Source organism: Tinamus guttatus, unplaced genomic scaffold (genome assembly GCF_059628265.1).
Source record: "Tinamus guttatus ecotype Peru unplaced genomic scaffold, ASM5962826v1 Tinamus_guttatus_pri_ptg000112l, whole genome shotgun sequence".
Taxonomy (NCBI): Eukaryota; Metazoa; Chordata; class Aves; order Tinamiformes; family Tinamidae; genus Tinamus; species Tinamus guttatus.
The window spans coordinates 176,503-197,220 of record NW_028288646.1 but is presented as its reverse complement, the minus strand read 5'-3'; the positions used below and the strand labels follow the sequence as shown (position 1 = coordinate 197,220).

Genomic DNA, 20,718 nt, shown 5'->3' with positions numbered 1-20,718 from the left:
GAGAATAACCTATTTTATAAGAATATATTTTGTCATATTAATACGACAAACTCGCTGAGCTGGACTGACAGCAGAGCTACTTGGTCATGTAGTAAGGACAAGCATGTTTAAAAAAAGTGTTAGGCAAATCGAGATCGGGCTAAAAATGTAAGGAGTTTAACGCTTCTTGATACAAAACAATATTAGCTAGGCACTCTCCTGATCTGTGTAAACAGCAGCCATGTCAGCATGTGCTCAAATCCAGAAGGGGACCCATTTACTGTGGAGTTCACCATGGTTAAGATTTCAGTGCTGGTTCCTGTGGGTGCAATGTGGGTTTCTGTGCTCCTTAGATGGATGAATTAAGCCATAATTGAGTGGTGGAGAAGTCAGGGTGTTGTCTTGTGGCACAGATCTTTCTCCAGCATTTTCTACCAAGTGTATATCTGAAGTCCTGTGTGTCTTCTGGAGGTAAGTGTTTACCTGCAGATTGAGCTCCCTCTTTGGCTTAGATATCTAAGTTGCTGCTTTTAAAATTTGAGAAGTGATGGTAGTGCCATCAGTGCTTTGCTTGGGTAAGTCTCTTCACTGCTGTAGTAGAAGACTGACCTTGACACCTTGTTGATGGGCACCTGAGGAAGGCTGGGCAGTGACGGCTGGAGTTGGGGACTACTTGTGTCCTGGCAGCCAAGAAGGGACCTTGGTTCAGGCTGGAGTATCACCCCACCATCCTCTGTGGCACTCTGTTGGTACTGGTTTTCATGGCACGTTTTGGCCCTTGCCAGTGCTCCGGCAGGCAGCGCCTGGGCCCGCCTTGTGGTGTAACGCAGCTCAGGGACCCATCCTGATCCTGCCATGGGCTAGAGGTGGAGAAAGTTTGGCTGTGCCAAGCGAGCGGCGCTTTGCCGCTTACCCCCGCGGCCTTGGGATAGGCCCTGGCTCGTTGTGGTGACGAGAGGCAGTCGTGGGATCCAGCACGAGGGCGACTGCGGCGCGGGCCAGGAGCGCCGCCTCCTCTTCCTGCGTCTCCTCGGGGCGCCGTGAATCATGCGAATTTCCGGCCGGTTTCCCTCAGCAAAACTGGTTTATGCCAGACATGTTCTTTTCATGCCTTCATAAACCTTGCTTTTCAAAGACCGTACATGCATAATTTGTGGATCGGCGACAGCCATAGGCACGAGATAATGCTTGATTTTTATCCAGAATGGCAGTGTTTCCGAGCATGCTCACTGGCAGGATGTGAAATATCTGAAGATCTTCACTAGTGAAGCCAGGTACTTCATGAACTGCAGGCATCAGGCTGTGCTTGGAGTCGCCATCGATCCTCTGTGATTGCTCTTTTGGGTTTTCAGCGCTTAATAGTCTGTCTCTGTAGGTTGTTAAGGGCTATGGCTATAACTTAGAATTTCCTAGGGCTTTTCTTACTGGAGAAAAATATGCTCAGCCTCGCCAAATTGTGCCATTCTATGCACTTGCCACGCGCCCTTTAGAAAAGTGGTTAGGAGTGATGCAGCTTGAACCTTACAGAAGGAACCGAGAGTTCATCTGAGGTTTTCTGTCTGTCCATACTAAATATATTAGTGCTTACACTGTGACTGTGGTCCAGAAGTGTGTGTGATTAGAGATGGGTCACTGCTGTCACTGCTGAGAATGCCAAAGAATCGCACTCCTTTTGCTGCATGTACTTTCGGCGGTGGGGGGGGGGAGATTTAAGAATTAGCTCTGTCACTTCCAAGTTGTCCTAATTGTAGCTGAAGTCTTCTAAATCAAGACTTTTAAACCAAACACCAGCTTTATAACTCCTGCCTTTTTGTTATTAGGTATGTTATATCAGGAAACTACAGGCCGGTCTGGGAAACTATAGGCCGGTCAGCCTCACTTCCATCCCTGGAAAGGTGATGGAGCCGCTCGTCCTAGAGACCATCTCTAGGTGTGTCAAGGAAGAGAAGGTAATCGGGAGTAGTCAGCGTGGATTCACCAAGGGGAAGTTGTGTTTGAACAACCTGATAGCTGCCTATGATGAGGTGACTGTCTGGATGGACAACGGGAGAGCCGTGGATGTTGTCTGCCTTGACTTAGAATCATAGAATGCTGGATATTGGGACAAGGAAGGGACCTCTAGAGGTCATCTAGTCCAACCCCCCTGCTCTGGCAGAGTCGCCTAGAGCACGTGACACAGGACTGCATCCAAGTGAGTCTTGAAGATCTCCAGAGAAGGTGCACTGGAATCGGTAGCCAAGAGAGGTTGTGGAGTCTCCATCACCCTCACTGTTAACAAATTTTTCCTTAAGTTCATGTGGAACTTTTGATGCTTCAGTTTGTGGCCATTAGCTCTAGTTCTGTCAGCGGCCGCCAGTGAAAAGAAGCCAGCACCATCCTCTTCACTGCCTCCCTCGAGGTACTTACAGACACTGATTAGATCCCCTCTCAGCCTTCTCTTCTCCAGGCTGAACAGGCCCAGCTCCCTCAGCCTCTCCTCAGCAAGACTTTCGACACAGTCTCCCATAACATCCTCACAGGAAAGCTCTGGAAGTGTGGACTGGACAAGCGGACAGTGGATTGAGGACTGGCTGGATGGCAGAGCCCAGAGGGCAGTGATAAATGGGGCCGAGTCTAGTTGGAGGCCTGTGGCCAGTGGTGTCCCACAGGGGTCAGTACTACTCCCAGTGCTGTTCAACTTGTTCATCAATGTCTTGGATGAGGGCACAGAGTGCACCCTGAGCAAATTTGCAGATGACACCAAACTGGGAGGAGTGGCCGACACTCCTGAGGGCTGTGCTGCCATTCAGAGAGACTGGAGCATCTATCGTATGAGGAAAGACTAAGCAAGCTGGGCCTATAGTCTGGAGAAGAGAAGGCTGAGAGGAGATTTGATCAACATGCTCAAGTACCTGAGGGGTGATTGTAGGGAGGATGGGGCCAGGCTCTTCTCAGTGGTGGCCAGTGACAGGACAAGGGGTAACAGGTGTAAGTTGAAACACAGGAAGTTCCACCTCCATGTTTGGAAGAACTTCTTTCCTGTGAGGGTGCCAGAGCCCTGGAACAGGCTGCCCAGAGAGGTCGTGGAGTCTCCTTCTCTGGAGATCTTCCAAACCCGCCTGGATGCCACCCTGTGCCACGTGCTCTAGGTGTCCTTGCTGGAGCAGGGGGGCGTTAGACTAGATGATCTCTAGAGGTCCCTTCCAACCTCAACCAGTCTGTGATTCCTTGTTTATAGATGCCTGAGAGATGGTTGGTGGGGTGTCTTTTATCTTTTTTTTTGTATGTGTGTATGTGTCTGTGTGCTTTTTAGTTTCAGTGTATACATATTTTTTGAGTGCATGAATAAAATATATATACGCACACATAATAAGGGTGTGTATTTTACTGCTTCCAAAGAGTGTTCTTTTATAGCATTTGTTTTGCACTTCTTGAGACTTAACTCTTATCTGCCTTAATAGCTGAAGGCAAATAAGAGAGGAGAGAAAAAAAAAAAAAAAAAAAAAAAAAGGACTAGTAGTCTTTGCTCAAGTGCCTGCACCATCACTCTGAAAGTCTTCTGTGCCACTCCTGTTTATGGTGAAGATGACTAAAGCTGTTACTCATGCTTGGGTGTTATCATCCAACCAAATCCTCTAGGCTGCTGGAAGAAAGACTGTAATGGTTTTAAATCTGGGCTCCTGCATTTCCTGCTTCTGTCACTATTAGTAATGGCTTCACTTCTTGACAGACACTAAGGGTACAAAACAGTCGCAGGAGCTGCAAGATGCTGGTCATGCTTTGTGCAGTCTTAATAGACTTTTCTGTTGCAGATATACCAAGTTAGCCCAACCCTTAAGAGGTTATTTTGATTCAAGTACAAACATGACCAAAGGGATTACTAAAGACACAGCAGCTATGCAGTCTGTTTTCATTCTCTGAAATGTGGATGCTGTTCTTGATTTTAAGGTTTGAACTAACCACTTCATCTACTGTTTGAAAATGTAGAGTTTATCTTATTAGGGAATATAGATCCTACCTTCTAAAGCTTGGGAATATAGGCTGTATCTATACTGCAGAGGCACTCCCAAAAATAAAACCATTCATTTATCTTAAACACATATTCAGGATGGAATTCCTTACTTTATGAAGGTACATCTTTATGGACTACTGAGAAGATCTCCGTTGAGGACCAGCCTAAACTAGATACATTGTATTTTTCAGTTAAGGTTAGCGGAAATGAATCATGTGTTTAACTGAGCCTAATTCTACTTGAGGTGGCTGCTTTGCCTGTGTCCTGCCTATAGTTCCTGTTATGGTTCCTGTCACATAGATGTCACCGAGCTGTAATTAAACGGAGTGCTGTTACCAGTGTGGGTGCAGACGCAGGAGTATTGCACTTTCTTTCTGACTATGCTTTTACAGCTGGCCCTGCCTGCTGTGTAACTGCCACTACGCATACTGCCAAGTAAGGATATAGCCACGTAAATAAGGCTTGGTTAACGTGATTCCTTGTAACATGATCTCTTTTTTCCTTTAGATTTTCTTGATTCTTGGTAACATTTTATAAGAAATAGTAAAAATTATTTTCTGGTGATACTTTCTTTTCATTATACTTTGTATGTCATTCAGTGTTGTGGCAGCTGTATCCTGGCTGTAGAGCTTTTGTTGTCAATCACAGTCTGCTTTAAGATTGTTTAAACTGCAGCTTTTCATTTTGCAGTATTGCAGTATTAGTATTGTAAATACGTTGTGGGAATTTTAAAGGCTGCCAGTGAGGAAAAATATGTTAAAAATTGTGGAGGTGTATTTGCAGTTTTTCCATTTAAAAAAAAATCTTGCTGATTTGGGGGAAAACTTCATATGACAATCTCTTTGAATAAGAAGGAAGATAATCCTTGGATTGACTTCTGCAGCCTGACTACTTGATCCATAGAATGGGATACTCCTAACTCTGGTGTAAATCTTTGCAGCTGGTGTACCCGGTAGTATGAAGACGATTTTTTTTTTTTTTGGTCAGTCTGGCTTTGAGTCATATTCCAAAATAACTCTCTCCTTACTGCTTTATTTGACCTATTCTCTAGATGACTTTTCTGTGGCACATAGAAGCTGTTTCTAGTAGTGAGCAAGCTATGATACCAAACACTTTGTTTGTTTATTTTCTCCCACCCCTATACCCATTTCTGAAGCTATCAAGGGGGTAACTACCTACTCAAACTACTGAATATATGCTTTCAAGGTGTGCTTCTGCCCTTAGATGCTGCTTTTTCTTTCTGATTTTTCTTGCATGTATAAGTGCATATTTTGGCATATTTCTTACTTGAGCTTTCTTCTTAGGGGTGTGTGTGTTTTTTGTCAGGATGGGTTATGCCTAAGCAGGTAGGTGCCCATGGTACAACTTGGTGCAGGGACAACTAACATCTTACCCTCACTAGACTGTATCTGGTCAGACATTGGCTTGGATACCTGTCACCAGCCAGCATGTCCTGCTCTGGACTTAGCCTGAGCAAAACAGAGCCTACACGTGATGAGGTGTCTGCATTCCCAGGCTCTTGCCTGCTTCTTACTCCCAGCTTGTGAGTTGCTCAGAGCATCTCACAGATCTCCTCTGCACAGAATTAGATGCAGAATTTCTTTTGTATGTGACCACAGAAACATTGAAACATTGGATCCATCTCACTTGAGCATGTGGTATGTAAAATAACTTAACACTTCTAAAATGCAAGAGAGAGCTTTTAAGTAGTCCACATGGCCACATGTAAATCAAGAATTTTTGGATTTTTTGACTTCTGCGATAAGAAATATTGCTCTTTAGACTGAAAATGTAGATATTCGGTCATCAGTATTACAAGTTCATTGCCATGTTTTTCTATATACCTAATAACTAATTTATGTGAGAAATAGCTGTAATGCTGTAGCTACACTAAGAGTATCAAGGTTTTGTTGCAGGTGTTTGCAAGTGTAGTCAAGTGTAGTTCTTGATGCTGTGGTGAATGTTGAGTTATTTGTCACCAGTGTCGCTTCTGACTGGTCAATTCTTTCAGTTTCTGTTAGATCAGTACTACACTTTTAGAAAAAGCTTGTCAGGACAAACTTGTAAACATAAGTAGTTTAATATTGCAAGTTTTCACACTCCTGTAAATTATGCAGCTAATTTGTGCAATTGAGTTTCATAATGAATGTTGTAGGATTTGTCTGAAAAGAAGAGTTAGCATAGCTGTAGCTATTTTCATGTGAAAGAAACTTAATCTTGTATTCCCAAGTTAATGGAATTAATTTCTGGTGCTTCCAGTAGTTAGGACTGTCCTTTATAGGTTTCTTTTCTCTTTGCAGTGGCAACTCCTTAAAAAAGATGCAGAAAGGGGAACTTGAAATGAAGCATGTGGGAAATGACCCTTTTAAAGAATTGTTGCTTCACAAAATGCTAGGAACATATAATTAGATGACATCCTTTGTTATTAGTTATGTGTTGATTTTCATATTTAAACTGTGGAAAACTATCTTACCCTTAGTGATGATCTGTTTTTAGCTTCTTTGTAACTAGAGCTGACCATATATTGCATTTTCAATAGGAAAAAAAAACCTCAGTTTCTGAATTTCTATTTTTCTAACAATAATGGGAAACTATATACTAAACTAGTTGATGTACACAGGAGTGTGTGTTTTTTTCCTTGTTTTGTTTTTTTATCTTCCAGTTTTACAAATCTATAGTTTTCTGATGGGAAAAAATGGGCGTGTTTGTTAAGCAGTGTTATAAAAGGAACTGGGGTGCGAGAGGAGAATGAAAAGCGTGAAAGGCTGCAGGTAGCTTCAGTGCTGAAGGAGGAGCAGAACAAGCTCATCCGTGGGGGCAATATAATATCTGTACAAAATAAAAGTATGCCGTTACTTCCAGAAAATACTGAACTGTGCAAGTGGGGCTTTCTAAATTTTCATTCGTCTTAAGTTAACTTGATTGAATCAGCCCTGAAAATATTCTACTTCAGTAATTGTCAACTTATTCTTTTCAATGCTTCGAATAACTAATTCAGCCGAGATATTTATAGCTTCTCCATTTATATGTTTTTTTAATTTACATTTTGTCTTAGCTTTTGAAACAGATCCTCTTGCCACCTACCCTGAGGTGTAGCACATAGAATCTGGCAAAAAAGGGAGCTCATCAGGATTTGCAGGTCTACTCAGGCATATGAACCTTAAGATATAGTTACTGCTGGAAAGATATGAATGAAATACACCCAGTCAGTAAAGTTAGAATTATACTCACTCAGTAACGCTCCTTGAAAGCAATTTGGAAGGATAAGTCATGCAATGTATTAACATTCTTAGCTGGGATTTTCAAAATTATCAGTACAAACCCCACAGGGTTCTCTAGGATTTTACCCAACTTCTTTATCTATTTCAGAAAATATCATCTTCAGCTAAGCTGCTGGTTAAAGTTGCAAATGAAAATAATTCTGTAGTTTGCTAGAGGTGAGAGGCTGATATAATCAGGAGTGACACAGAAAATCTGAATAGCAATCAAAAGCCCATTTCCTCTCCCAAAAGGAAGTGAATGATGCTAATGAAACTAGTAGATTTTAAACAAGAGAGGTTGGGTATTTTTTTCCACAGAACTTGAACATTTTGATGGAGAATATTGTAGATAATTGATGTTTTTGCAAATGCCAAGGGAGACAGGGAAAGTCCATGGAAGAAACGTTCTTTGAATGTTGCTGACTCCCCACCACTGCTGAGTTTGTAGGTTAGGTGAGTGTTTGGAGTCTGCTCCACTACAACTGTTTGTATCTTCCTGAATTCTTTTTCAGTCTTTGCATTTTAAGGAATGAAGTTACTTTGTTAAGAAATTAAAATTTGGGTATTGATTCTAGTTCAGGATTTCTAGCTGCCCTGAAGTATTAAAGACACTTATGTCCTTGGAACAGAATGCAAGATGAAATTAGCTACATCTGAAAGCTAGAAAATCAAATTTCAAGTCAAATGTAAAAGCAGTATAAAGTCAAATATGCCCTTTTTAGTGAACTTCTTTAAATAGAGTTTTGAGTCAGTGACAACATGCACGTGGGTATACTTGTGCATGTATCTAGAGCTCCCTTGACCCTGGAAGGTTTCTAAATAGGTTCAAAAGTCAGATCTCAAGCTCAGGGGATTATCTGAGCAGGACTTTTAAAGCAGACACTCCCCTTAGATAGCAGTTAGGTCTGTTTTATTTTTCTCAGCATGGTATGCAGGCAGTCAGTGAGGTACTGCATTATAGTATGTTCTATGCATTGCAATAGCTAAAATACCAAACAGCTAAAATACCAATTTTAATGAAAATATTCATGAAAATGTAAACTATTTAACTTGCTTCCTACAGACAAGATATTTGCTCCCAACAGTTCATCTTCTGAATGTTTCTCTCAGTGACTGTCTTGAACAGAGGCGCGCTCATGCAGTTTTGGAGTGTTGTCACAGGCGACTGCCAAATACTACAGCGAAGCATGGTTAATCCTGGCACCTGTCTCATAGATTACTTGATTATAAAATCATTTTAATTTGGGGGTGTTAGCAGTCATATATTAGACCATTGTAGCTATCCTGTGTACTTTTGTGTAACTGCACAGTGAGTCTTGATGAACAGAGCTCTGTGAAAATGCTGTGACTAGTTTTTGGTACTACATTAACTACATTTTCACTATTTTTGTGATAAAAGGGCAGTGCCTGCACTTTGTAGATGAGGAAATCAGAGTACAAAGATTCCTTTTGAACTAAGGAGGACCTAATTTACAGGGCAGCTCCCATATACATCTTTTTCTACTTATTCTGCATCTAAGGCAGTGATTTTTCTTAGGGGCAGTTTCATAATCTCGAAGCAGTTTTCCTTTACTTGGGTGAGGCTGCAGGGACATTGCTCATGCAATGCAGAGGCGTGATTAAACAAGTTGTCACCCAACCAACAGCTTTGCCGTGCTCAGGAAGGGAAGTACTGCTGAAACGTAGCCCAGCAGCGAGATAAAGAGCTTGATCCCAAAAGGGCTTTGGAGGAAGCAAGAGGAGTCACTCAACTTCAAAACAGAATTCTGCACGATGTTTTTGAACTTCAGTTTTTTACAGTTTTTTTAACGGAAAACATGTTTAACATTTGTACTCGCAATGTTTTTTCCTACATTTTTTTTCTGAAATCAGAGATATATCAGAAGAACTTAGGATTCCCTGCTAAAATCATTGTCTGTTTTTTAGGTATTAGATATTTAAGTCTATGCCACCTTTGTAGTATAGTTCAAACTACTTGCATTTTTCTTTCATAAGTTGGGTAGAGGTGGTTTTTTTGTTTGTTTGTTTTTTAAAAAAAAAATTAATAGCACTGTTAACCTATCAGCATGAAATCCTAACAGCGTTTGCAAGCAGCTCATTTTTTTCAGTAGATGTTAAGACCTAATTAAGTTCTAATAATTAAAATCTTTACAAAGAGAGGTAAGCCCAATCAGATAGTATAACATATACTCTGATATCCCAATGTATGTTTTCTCCAAATTGATTCATACTTCTGCATTACTTGAAGTAAAAGTGCTTCATGTGGTAGTAGTGGTGATGGTAGTAGTAGATCTGTCACAACTGAGTACCTTGGATCTGAAATGCAGATTGATTTGGTTTCTCTTCTTGTTTTGATACCATTATAAGTTAGGTGTGGGGAAGCAACAGTTACATACTTGATATTTTTACCTTTTAAATATCTACGTAGTTTTACAGTGGTTTTTAATTGTGAAGAAAATACACCCTGTATTCCAATAGCCTAAATATATATATATATATAAAATATGTATAAAAGGACAATTTTAAATACTCTGCGGTATTATATTCCTGTTTGTAACAGTGATATATGCAGATTTTGCTTTTTACAGTTTTGACTTTTCAAAATGTCTTTGTCAATTCTTTTGGCAATTAGCCTCAAGTACATTGTTTCTACACTTTCTAATGTTTGAGAAACTTACATTTGAAATTGCAAATGCTAAGGATAAGAATCAAAACACTTCAATGACACAACTCTTCAGAGGTTCACTCTAAAATTACCAGTTGTTGCAGGCTTTTTTTTTTTTTTTTTTTTTTTAAAGAGAAGTATTTTATGTCCTGCAAACCTATATACTCTGATGCACAGGCCTACTGCTAGCTAACAAAAAGTTGTAGTTTTTCACCGAGAAACTACTACTTTGCAGTCCCATTGTCTTCCTTGGAGGACGTTATTTTACTTCTGTTGAGTTTAAGAGCATCTCACAAAAGAGTTTAATGGAGTGGGGCAGCACCCCCAGCGCTAACTTCAGAGGTTATTTTGTGATAATTACCCAGACACCTGAGACCGATGAGAAGAAAAACCAGTTTTTCGCAGTTGTTGCAGGCGCTCTAACCTCCAAGAAGGTTTAATTTCTTTATGGGCAAGGCTTGTGGCGAGAGCCCCTGTCTTATCAGATAAGCAGGACAAACCCCCTTCGGCCCTTATTTTTTCCCCCAGCTTTGAAGCGGGAACTGCCTCAGGGGAAGGGCCCAGGAAGCCGCGCGCTCCTCCCTGCGAGGCAGAGGGATGCGGTGCCAGGGGGTGATCCGTGGCTCGCCCAGCACAGCGTGTGGCACAAGGGAAGTGCTCCCCGTGGGTCAAATCCCATAAACGTGATGGCTGCCAAAATAGAGGAGGACGCGGGAGTGAAAGAGCAGGAGAGGAGGGAGCAGCTGCCTGGCCAGAGCGCCCGTGCGGGGCTGTTCTCCACGACTGGGGCCTGCACAGCCAGGGTGCAGCCGGAGGTGCCCTCGTCCTCAGCCGTGTGGAAAGCAGTACAATTACTAAAGATGCGTATTTAACTTCGGAAAAAAGAGCTTGGTTTTTATTTGGTTTTGACGTGACAAATACTGTGGACTGCAGCAACCTAAGCAAAAACCAAAGGTTTGCTGTTTTTGGCATGCAGCCAGCCAAAGACATTTGACAGGATTTTTTACATCATTTTTTTCTGTATACTATTATATATACTATTAACGCCTTTACAACTGCTATTTACAGTTTTATCATACATTTTTCTGATGTGTAGGAAGAGTAACATTTACATATGAGAATCTGTTTTCACAGCTGAGGAAATGTGCTGGCTTTAAATTCCAGTTTAGTCCCCACAAGTTCTTTTATTTTGTCCAGTTTATATCGTTGAGTCACTGTCAAATATTTTCATTTTTATGGTCTGAAGGCTGTGCTGAATGAAGTTTTCCGAAACGTGCATTTCAGAGAATCTGGTATCTCCTGTCCTAGTGGACCTGCTCTTTTTGATCGAGTTTTGTATCGTGTCTGATGTAAAGTAGTACACGATAGGGTCAAAGCAGCAGTTGGAAACAGCAATGCACAGAGTGATAGGATACATGGTCCTGACTGCAGTTGCTACTGAGCAGTTAATCAAGGTCTGTGTTCTCATAAGGGAGTAGAGTATTAAGGTAATGTTATACGGCACAAAACAGAAGCAGAATATCAGCAAATGGACAACAATCATTTTAAGTACCTTTTTCTTGCTTAATTTATTCCGACTTAATGTAAGTGGCTTATTCAAAGTCCGCAAGACCATGGTGGAGCAGGTCACGTTCAAGATCAGCGGGATGAAAAACCCAACAATCTCAATGAAGATAACAATCCTGGATAGGTAGGTTTTCCACGTGGCCTCTGAAAAGTTTTCGAAACACGTTCTTTGTTCGGTGTTATTACGGCGATTTGTAGACTGAAAAAAGCTCGCCGGCGTGCTTCCTGCTAGCACGGTTATCCACACTGCAGCACAGACAATTTTTGCATTTCTTTTGGTTCGAAGTGTCTTAGACTGAAAGGGGTGAACTATGGCCAGAAAGCGGTCGACGCTTATGCACGTCAAAAATAAAATGCTTCCGTACATGTTTGTATAAAACAGCGTGACAGAAATCTTGCAGAGAATGTCTCCAAAGGGCCAGTTTCTTACTGCGAAGTAATAAATCCTGAAGGGTAATGTAAACACAAAAAGCAGATCAGATATTGCTAAATTAAGCATGTAAGTTGTAGTCTCATTTCGCACTTTTAATGTAAATGTAAAAATGTAGATGGCAACACAGTTTGCTATGAGGCCAAGAACAAACACCATGCTAAATACACATCCATATAAAGTATATTTAAAGGAGTCCTCAGTGGAACAGTTAGAGCTTACCATTATAATAGTCTGTTAAAAATACAACTCTGAGTTCCTGTGATTTGTCCTTTTCTCTGGTATTTTTGTTGTAACTTTTTTAAATTCCCAAAAGATGTGCAGATGTGTTTGGCTGCTGTGCTTTGATAATTCTCTGCTTCACTTTCAAGCTTCAGAGAAGAAACACAAGCTGTGTTGTAGCAAGGTACCTCTCCAGTAATCACCAAGAGATCGTTCTTTTCTCCCAGATGCTACTGTAATCACATAGCCAGGCTTGGAAAATAAAAAACACATTATTTGTAGCCGATGAGGTAATTCCAAAGCATATTTTTCCTTCCTCAATTTGAAGCACTAGTAGAACTTTCTGCCTTATTCTTGCCCATGAATCATGGTGCCCAGACGTCTCCACCATCCAAAGCCGTTCAAGTAACCGGGAACGGGTGCGTTAGGAAACGATTTCCCAGACTCGGTGAGATGCAGGCGCTTCCATTGTGCTCCCAGCCTCCTCGCTGCAAAACGAGCTCTTCAACTCTGCTCCCTGCTCACCCCACGGGGCGGAAAGCCCAGGAATAAAATTCCAGAGCGTGTTTGCTCTTGCAGCATGCAGCCCTGCTCCTCGAGCCCTGACGGTGGACGAGCGAGCGTGGAGGCTCATTCTGAAGCGCCGCAGAAAAGCACTCCCTCAATTTGTACCATGACATCACGGGAGGAGAGGTTGGACTTTGCTGAAGAATGGTTTCAATTCCGTTTGTTTGCCTTCCTAATCTGATAATGTGTCTGCTGGGACTATATACCTTGCAGGCGTGCAAATGGTCACCAGCAGCCCTGCTGCTGCCTCCTGTTAACTCTTTCTGTGCTGGTTGGAGGTGCTGCTTGTGGGCATTGCTTTTACTGGAGTCTGCCAGTTTCATGGCAATATCCTTTCTGACACTTTGATGTCTGAATAGCTTGCACATCTAAATTCTCTTCTTTTTGAATAATAACTACAGATTTTTGTATTTTACATTTGATTTTTATCTTACATTACAGCTTAGGAAAAAGATATCTTCACTTGTAATAGAGAGCACGTATTAAGCACCAGAAATTAGCTAGGTAGCTCTGTCTTCATTCCCTCAGTACACTAATGCGTACCTTATGGGGGACAGTTCAACACAAATTATTTCTGATGAAATTGCCCCATTTACTCAATGGGAGAGGCAAAAATGTTTTGAACCTGTAGGTGGCTCTGGGCTATTCCCAGAATTGAGATACATGGCACTGGAAGATGAAATTTTGCATGTGTTTAGTGTTAGAAATTAGTACCTCAGAGTCTTTCTAGTCAGTTAGATAGTACTATTTGCATAATGTTTCAACTTCGTTTTTCAAATTTTGTAGTAGAAAAAGCATTTTCTTTAATTTAGAAAGCACAAAGTGAGCATAACTTACCAAAATAAATACTACACTAAGCAACTGGCTCTGATAATTTAAAGAAGCCAGTTATTGCAGATGTACAAAATATTTCCATTAGTCACTGATTAGTGCAATGAAAATGTTGAAACTAATTAAATTGTTAAGTAAATATAGAAGGAAAAAAAAAAGGAGCTGTTGCTCTCTTTAGGGGAAGGCATGAGGTAAATCTCAGTTTATACAAACTCATTTAGCATTGACTTGGATAGGCTCATTTACTTCTGGCACTAAAACCAGTATATTTCAAAGTCTTAGAATAACAAATGTCTTTATATCTGGCTGGGTGGCAGGGTTCTTTTGAACTAGATTTTAATCAGTTGTACATAAGCAAGGCTCTGTTAGGTAGAAATTTTCTAGCCCTTCATAGGGTTTTGGCATAGTTTCATAATGTAAGATGTGTCAAATAGAATTCAGGAACATGTAAGAATGGGAATTTCATCTGGGAAGTCCTTTCACCTGCTTTTTAAGGTGAAATCAAGATGTTTCATTTTTGTTTAGAAGGCCTGCAAGAACTGCAAGAAATATGTAGGTTTTGAGATTATAGTTGAAATATGTACTAAAGCAAAGCCTATTTGCCATTTTTCAGTCAGCAAGACATGAAAACATGAGCTTGGCAGACTGTCTCATGTCTAACATATCATATTACATATATATAAAATCTATATATAATCTATGCTCCTGCTGCCTGGCCGAGCTTGGGGCTCTCTACAGCCCTTGCAGCTTTGCAGTGGGCTTTCAGTTTGTCCAGAACTATCTAAGTCACTGCCACCTCCTACTTTCAGTCCAAGAAATAGCAGATTTTTATATAATTCTAGAAGTAGCATTCAACAGCAGGGCGTTTTCCACCTGCAGAAGAAAAATATGAAAAGCCCAAGTTGACAGGCTTTAATTTCATATTGTATTTCAGTGGTTAGTTAGACTCATTTTTTTCTCTTAATTGTTGGAGCTTGTAGGCAAAGGAGAATTGCAGCCCCTTTTTCTGAGATTAGATTAGGCTGATAGTAGTTAAGTACTGCTTTAATTTGCATGCTAGTGTATTTGTTTACTTCTGTGTGCTGAAGTATCTGAATTAGCAGCTCGGGAACGGCTGAAGTCTTTAGGAGCTGTCGTTTTTGGCAAAGTTCCCATACTAGCTAGGAGGGAAACTGCACACTTCGCTTTTAGTAGCTCAAGCTTTAAGATGTTAGGCTCTGTGCTGTCGGATTTGGAAGACCTCAGATAAGCCCTAGCGCTCCTTAAAAACGTTTCTCTATGGGCTACTTTGGGGGGAGAATTCCTGCAGTAATGACCTTGCCTATACTACTTCCCTGCTGGCGGATTTTCCTTTGGCACCTGGGGGCAGGAGGAAACAGCTGCTGGGAAGGCAGAGTGTGTGTTTATAGGTTTTGTTCTCTCAAGGATGTGGTGCTGCCACCCAAGGGAAATGCGTGTGAAAGTCTGCCCTTTTTCCTCCAATTCGAGGCAGTGATGAGTCAGCAGCAGTGCAGAAGCACCGAAGGGTTGGTCAAGTCTGGAGTCCACCTGGTCCAAGCCCCCTGCTCCAGTGGGGACACCCAGAGCATGTGGCCCAGAGTGGCCCCCAGGCGGGTTTGGAAGATCTCCAGAGAAGGAGGCTCTACAGCTTCCCTGGGCAGCCTGAGTTTTTCTTCATGTTCAAATGGAGCTTCCTGTGCTTCCATTTGTGGCCGTTGCCTCTTGTTCTGTTGCTGGCCACTGCTCAAAATAGTCTGGCCCCAGAACCGATCTTTTTACCACTAGTGCTAGATTAGCAATAACTGCCATTTCCATCAGCCAGTTTCGTCTTCTACTTAGAGGCAGCGAGGGCAGAGTGAGAGCACATGAAATGCCTGAAGTCCTCTCACTTGTGCACGTTTTGCACGTTTCTGGTGCTTAGCACATATTTCAGCTTATAGGACTTGAGATATCATAGTTTAGATGCTTAGGACTCCTTGCATTCTCCGGGATCTTGGGTTGGAGCAGAGGGTCAGGAGGGGAGCGCTTTATGATCCCAGCAGCTTTTGCTGGTAGAGCAGCCCTGTGTCTGTCTGCCAGAACAGCAGCTGCTGCAGCTGTTGGGTCCTTCTTCTCGCTCCCAGATGTCACAGACCTGGCTGCTGCCTCTCAGATAGGGCACTGGGGCAAGACCCCTTAAATTCAGCAGTCCAAGTTAAGTACTAAGGAAATACAGCAGTAAAACAGGTATTTGAGGGCTTTCCGTATTTCAGGGTTCTTCTGGCTGCTGTTGCATGTTTCTCTGCTGCTGTTCTGATTTTCAGTGCTGTGATCATAGAGAGACTGTAGTGAAAGATGATGTGAATTTTGAACTTGAGAAAAATATCAGTTTTGGTTATAAGACTTCACGACAGCCCCGTTATTGCAGCACTTCTATGGAAGCTGGAGTAGGCGCTGCTGCAAATGAGGATACCAGGGACACGCGGGGCCTTGTGGTCTGCAGCTCCGCTGCAGTGAGGACAAACCCTGGCAGGACAATATTTTCCTTTCCCGAGTTTGTTTATCATTTATTTAATCCTTTTCACAGGCTAGAGCTGGCTTCTGAGGTATTTTTACTTCAGCTGAACTCTGGAGTTTTTGTTTTGGTGAGTGTGTTTGCAGGAAGGAATTTATTACGGCTCTGCCACAGATTTCCTGTTGCAACTTTGGTTAAATTTTCTACAGTTTTGTGTGTGTGTGCATGTGTTTTCCTGCTGTGTAAAAGTTTGTTCGCTTCCTCACTGGGATGTGAGGCCATTCTCGTTGTTAAAAACAATTAGAGGTCCTTGGAAGGAAGAAGACTCTCAAATTAAATATTGGGGTAATTACAATGCCTGGTGAATAGGATATATATTTCAGAAGATAAAAATTCTTTTTGTTTTTTAAGCTAGATTTCTGCCAAGAAAAAGGATCTCTTAAAAAGTTTCCCTTTAACTGGCTAATTATATGGGGAAGTAGCTACGGAGAAAGCAGGAATAGGAACTTTTACCTTCTCCACTCCCATTCAGTAACTGCCCCTTGAGACTTTTCATAAGTTGCTGTAAAACTGCTTCTGGTGAGCGACCGACTCTGTTCTTGAAGTGCAGTATCTGCCCCCTTACACACACAGTGCAGAGTACTGGGTATGCTGAAAATTCATGTTCTTACTCCCTTAACAACTCTCTGATGTAGACATGTCTTAAATTGGGCATTGGGGGAGTTTCATGGTGAACAGGCTCTTTTTGTCTAGCAATTCATGTTTAAAAGGGAAGCTGGAAGACTGCACAGGAGTAGAAGACTCTTTGGTGTCAGGGAACTTGTTAGCTTCATGTTTTGGTATGAAATAAAATTGCACTTGCATGTGTAAATTAGAAGAAAGCTACAAATATCTTCTGCATAATGATAGTTTTAACTCTCCTTCTATAAACTGCCTTTCTTGATATATTTTTTTTCAAGCTATATGCCAGTGCATAGATGCCAAAACTCTTTCAAATGTCTTTTTTTTTTTTTAACATTGGAAGCTGAAGTATTGGTGCTGCAAGTTTGTGGGTTTTTTTTACATTTTCTAAGCTAAAATAACTTCTTTGTATGTGTAATTGCTTAAAAAAAGGAAGAGGGAAGTTCCAGATAAAATGGGAAAGTTCTTCATTTCTCTGTCTGAAATGCTTCTCTTATTTTCTTCAAATTTGTTTGAAGTGCCTTTAGAGAAAACACGGCTGCTCCTTTCCTGCTGACAAAGAAAAAGCCAATTTCTCTCCTTTTTAAAATAAATTTAGCCCGCTAGAATGGTTTTCTTTTTCTTTTTTTTCCTTTCTTCTCCCTTCTCGTATTCATGGACACAGTTTTGTTCTTTTGTTCCTTTTTTTGTGCATAGCAGTGTCTCTAAACAGCTTAACACAATGGATTGGTTTAGTCTTTTGTTCTTAAAAGAGATCAGGTGCAGTGATTAAGGCAATCGCTGTGCTTTAAGAAATGGCATTTCTAGTCAAATTCAAGGACAATACGACTGTATATTTAGTTCTGAAATATTTCTTCCCAGTACTTATTGCATGTTGATGTATGAACAAGGAGTTTCTTTGAGCCACTTCAGTTTACTTTGTACAGTCTTCATCCTTGCTGTTTCCTACCCTGGCCTTTATATGCAAAATTATAAAGAAAGTAGACAAATAAAGAATGTATTTTTATTTGAGGAATAGTATGCAAAAGCTAATATAGGCAGACAGAAAAGCAATATATATGGATTAAATTACTATTTTTTAAGTAATAAAGATGTAAATTAAGTATGTTCTGTTGCTAATGGGCACTGTGTTCAGACATCACAGTATCCATTAGCATAATATAATTTCATAATACTTAATTTTACTTGAGGCTTTCTAAATACCCCAGTTTACGCGGAACTTCTTACGAGCTGTAATCAGAAGCTTGGAGGATCTTTGAAATGCTACGAATTGAACGTATTTTGTTGTGTCCTGTTGATCTTGCATAAAAAGGCTTTTTTGGAGCAGGAATTTCGAAAATATTTTCTATAGAGTCGTGTGCAGAATTGTTTCTTGGAGCATCTCACACAAGTTCTGAGATGTGTAATACTTCCTGAAATTAAACACTCTTAAAAATGTGTTATCTTCTTAGACTTTGCAGCTTATTCTGGGCATTATTTTATATTACTGTCAAGGAGAATAGTTGAGATGCTTAATGAAAATAGGGGATTAAATTTCGTCAGCGCAGCGCTGCAGATGGGCAAGGAGTGTTTGTAATAGCACCCCTGGGAGCGAGCAGTGTCTAGTGGCAGAAGCAGCTCAGATCTCCTCGTTCCAGTTCCTAGGAATGAACATATTAGGCTTTCCTGCAGCTATGTAAATGGCCGTGAGAATATGCAGCCCGGTTGTTTGCCTTGTAAATGCAGGTAAGCAGGTATGGCGGTGGTTTGGCCACTAGCAAACGGCTGATAAACACTTGCTTTAAGCTTCTTGAATTCCAGTTTTCATGCAACTCATGGAAAGTCCTAGCAGAAGGTTTTGCTTATGTTCTAAAATCAGTTTTGATGTGCAAGCTGTTTAAAAAAATGATTAGGAAGATGTAGGGAGGAACTAAGCAATGATTTGATAACAAATGACCATGTTGACAGTATTTTATCTGATATATTTAAAGTGATGGCTCGAACCCTTCTCTGACGTTTGCAACAAGAGCAGATTATAAATGCAACACCTACCTGGGTCCCCCTGCCAGCCTCATTTTTTTCATTTTCTCACATTATGAACAATGTATATGTGTATTAGGCACTGTCAATTGAAGCTTCTGACCTTTTAAATATTCTTACTTTAATGAAGAAACTGTTTTGCACAGAAAAATCTTCATTTCAGTTGTGTTCTCAGGGTAGTTCAGTGTCCCTACTTGGCGAGGCAGGAGACTCTTGAAAGATAATTAGAAAGTCCCTCTTGCAATTCTGCTGCTCTGCACTGCAGTACTCCTCAGAAACCACACAGTCTATTTATTATTTGTTGTATGCATGGTTGTTAGGGACAGTGACAGTACCAAAGACCTTATTACGAAGATGAGGAAAATGGAGAGAAAATTAGTATTGGTGAGAAACCACAGTTGTGAAGTTACTGCAGCAAAGCCTTGATACAAACAGGAACGATGCAAGAAACCTGTGCCAACTGTCTGCCTCCACGTTGATAGTTTGTAGCAGGTACCCGGGTATATTATGAGATGTTGAGCTCTGTGCTTTATAGATTAAATCAGGAGAGCTATTTCTTGTAGACTGCAAATTTCCTGGAAAAGGACCAGTGTGAACTCTTCACTGGAAGTGTTTTAGATGGCAGGCAGTTCTAACATAAAAGTGTGGTTGATCTTTCACCAGGTTAGTAGGGGGTTACATAACATGAAATATTTCTAATGTCTTTAGTCTTTGGAATTAATTATCAAGAAGGGCTAAAAAGTAAAGGATTGTAAAAACAACACTGAGAAATGGAGGTTGACATTGTTCTGGGAGAAGCAAAATGAGGAATGGACTAGGCAAACAATCTTAGCAACATTACCTTGAATGGACAGTAACAGGATTAAATGAATTTCTAAAATGTCAGAGATCCAAAGGGAGGTGCCCTAGTCGGAGTAAAATATGTGAGTTCCTGAACTGTCATTTGCATTTTTTGAACTTGCAAAAAATTTTGCATTTATTCAGTCACTTTGCAAATATAATTGAAATAATTTTGTACGTTTCTCCACTTTGCATACAGGAAATAAGTAAAATGGCTTTCCCTAAGACTGGCCAATTCTGGCTCTACTCAAACTTATGCTTTGTAAATTATAGGATTAGAAATTCAAAGCTTAATTGGACTTGGCAGAGATTTTCAAAATGTTTCATGACTGAAAATTTTATTCAAAACACTTTGCAAATGGGAAAACATGGCTATTTTAGGAAAGAATTTAAAAAAATCAGGTGCCGTAGTAAGCAAATGCTGGGAATGAAAGGAAGGAAACTGAAGAAGCTTCATGAATTATTTCAGAAGCTTTTCCAAACATAGAGGATGAAATGGGATGAAACAAGGCAAGAAAAAAAGTAGAATAAATTTACAATTTTGTCTCCGAGATAATTGCTTGTTATATTTCAGATTTTCAGTTTAAGTTGCTGCCTGACACGTATTCTTCTCTTGCCAGGACTGAGGCAGGCTGGTTCCATGTCAGGATTACTGCTATTCCTCCACCTCATTCTCAAAGGTGCATTTTGCTTCTGTGCCAAATCGCTCGCAGCCACTGCATGAAGCACTTGCAGCTTCTTGTAATTCTGACAGAAAGAACAGAGACCTCTGACTTTGTAAGAGGTTTTTAACTTCTGCTTGTCAGAGACAGCACAAAGCCCACAGTCACATTACTTTATAAAACATTGTTATGCTTTTATAAGCTGTAACATTATGAAGCTATAGAAAGAATTTACCATAGTCATTCAGTGAGATTTATGTGAGTTTGTGTAGTTGAAAACAAAACAGAGCTGTAGTATTAATTTGTTTTCCTTAGCAAAACTGGAATGTAAGAAGTTGGGAGCAAAAATGTTTCATAAGAGTCGTTCAAACTGGTAAGCTATAATTAGTGTAGATAAATACTGACATGAAAATGCTTGTCTAGGGAGAACAACTGCCAAAAAGCAGAACTTGGAACTTGAGATTAATGCAAAGAACTATTACTTTTTAAAAGTGTAAGTCAGCAAAGAGCC

General features: G+C 40.7%; 2 protein-coding genes across 2 annotated transcripts in view; one reads left to right on the top strand and one right to left on the bottom strand.

The window, feature by feature from the left end:
* The window catches only part of RB1 (RB transcriptional corepressor 1), a 74,776-nt gene that overhangs the window by 33,052 nt on the left and 21,006 nt on the right, over positions 1 to 20,718 (top strand). The window lies entirely within an intron of this gene.
* LPAR6 (lysophosphatidic acid receptor 6) lies at positions 10,996 to 12,403 on the bottom strand. Its single transcript, XM_010226821.2, has one exon. The coding sequence runs from the start codon at positions 12,114 to 12,116 to the stop codon at positions 11,094 to 11,096; it is 1,023 nt and encodes a 340-aa protein (XP_010225123.1). The 5' UTR covers positions 12,117 to 12,403; the 3' UTR covers positions 10,996 to 11,093.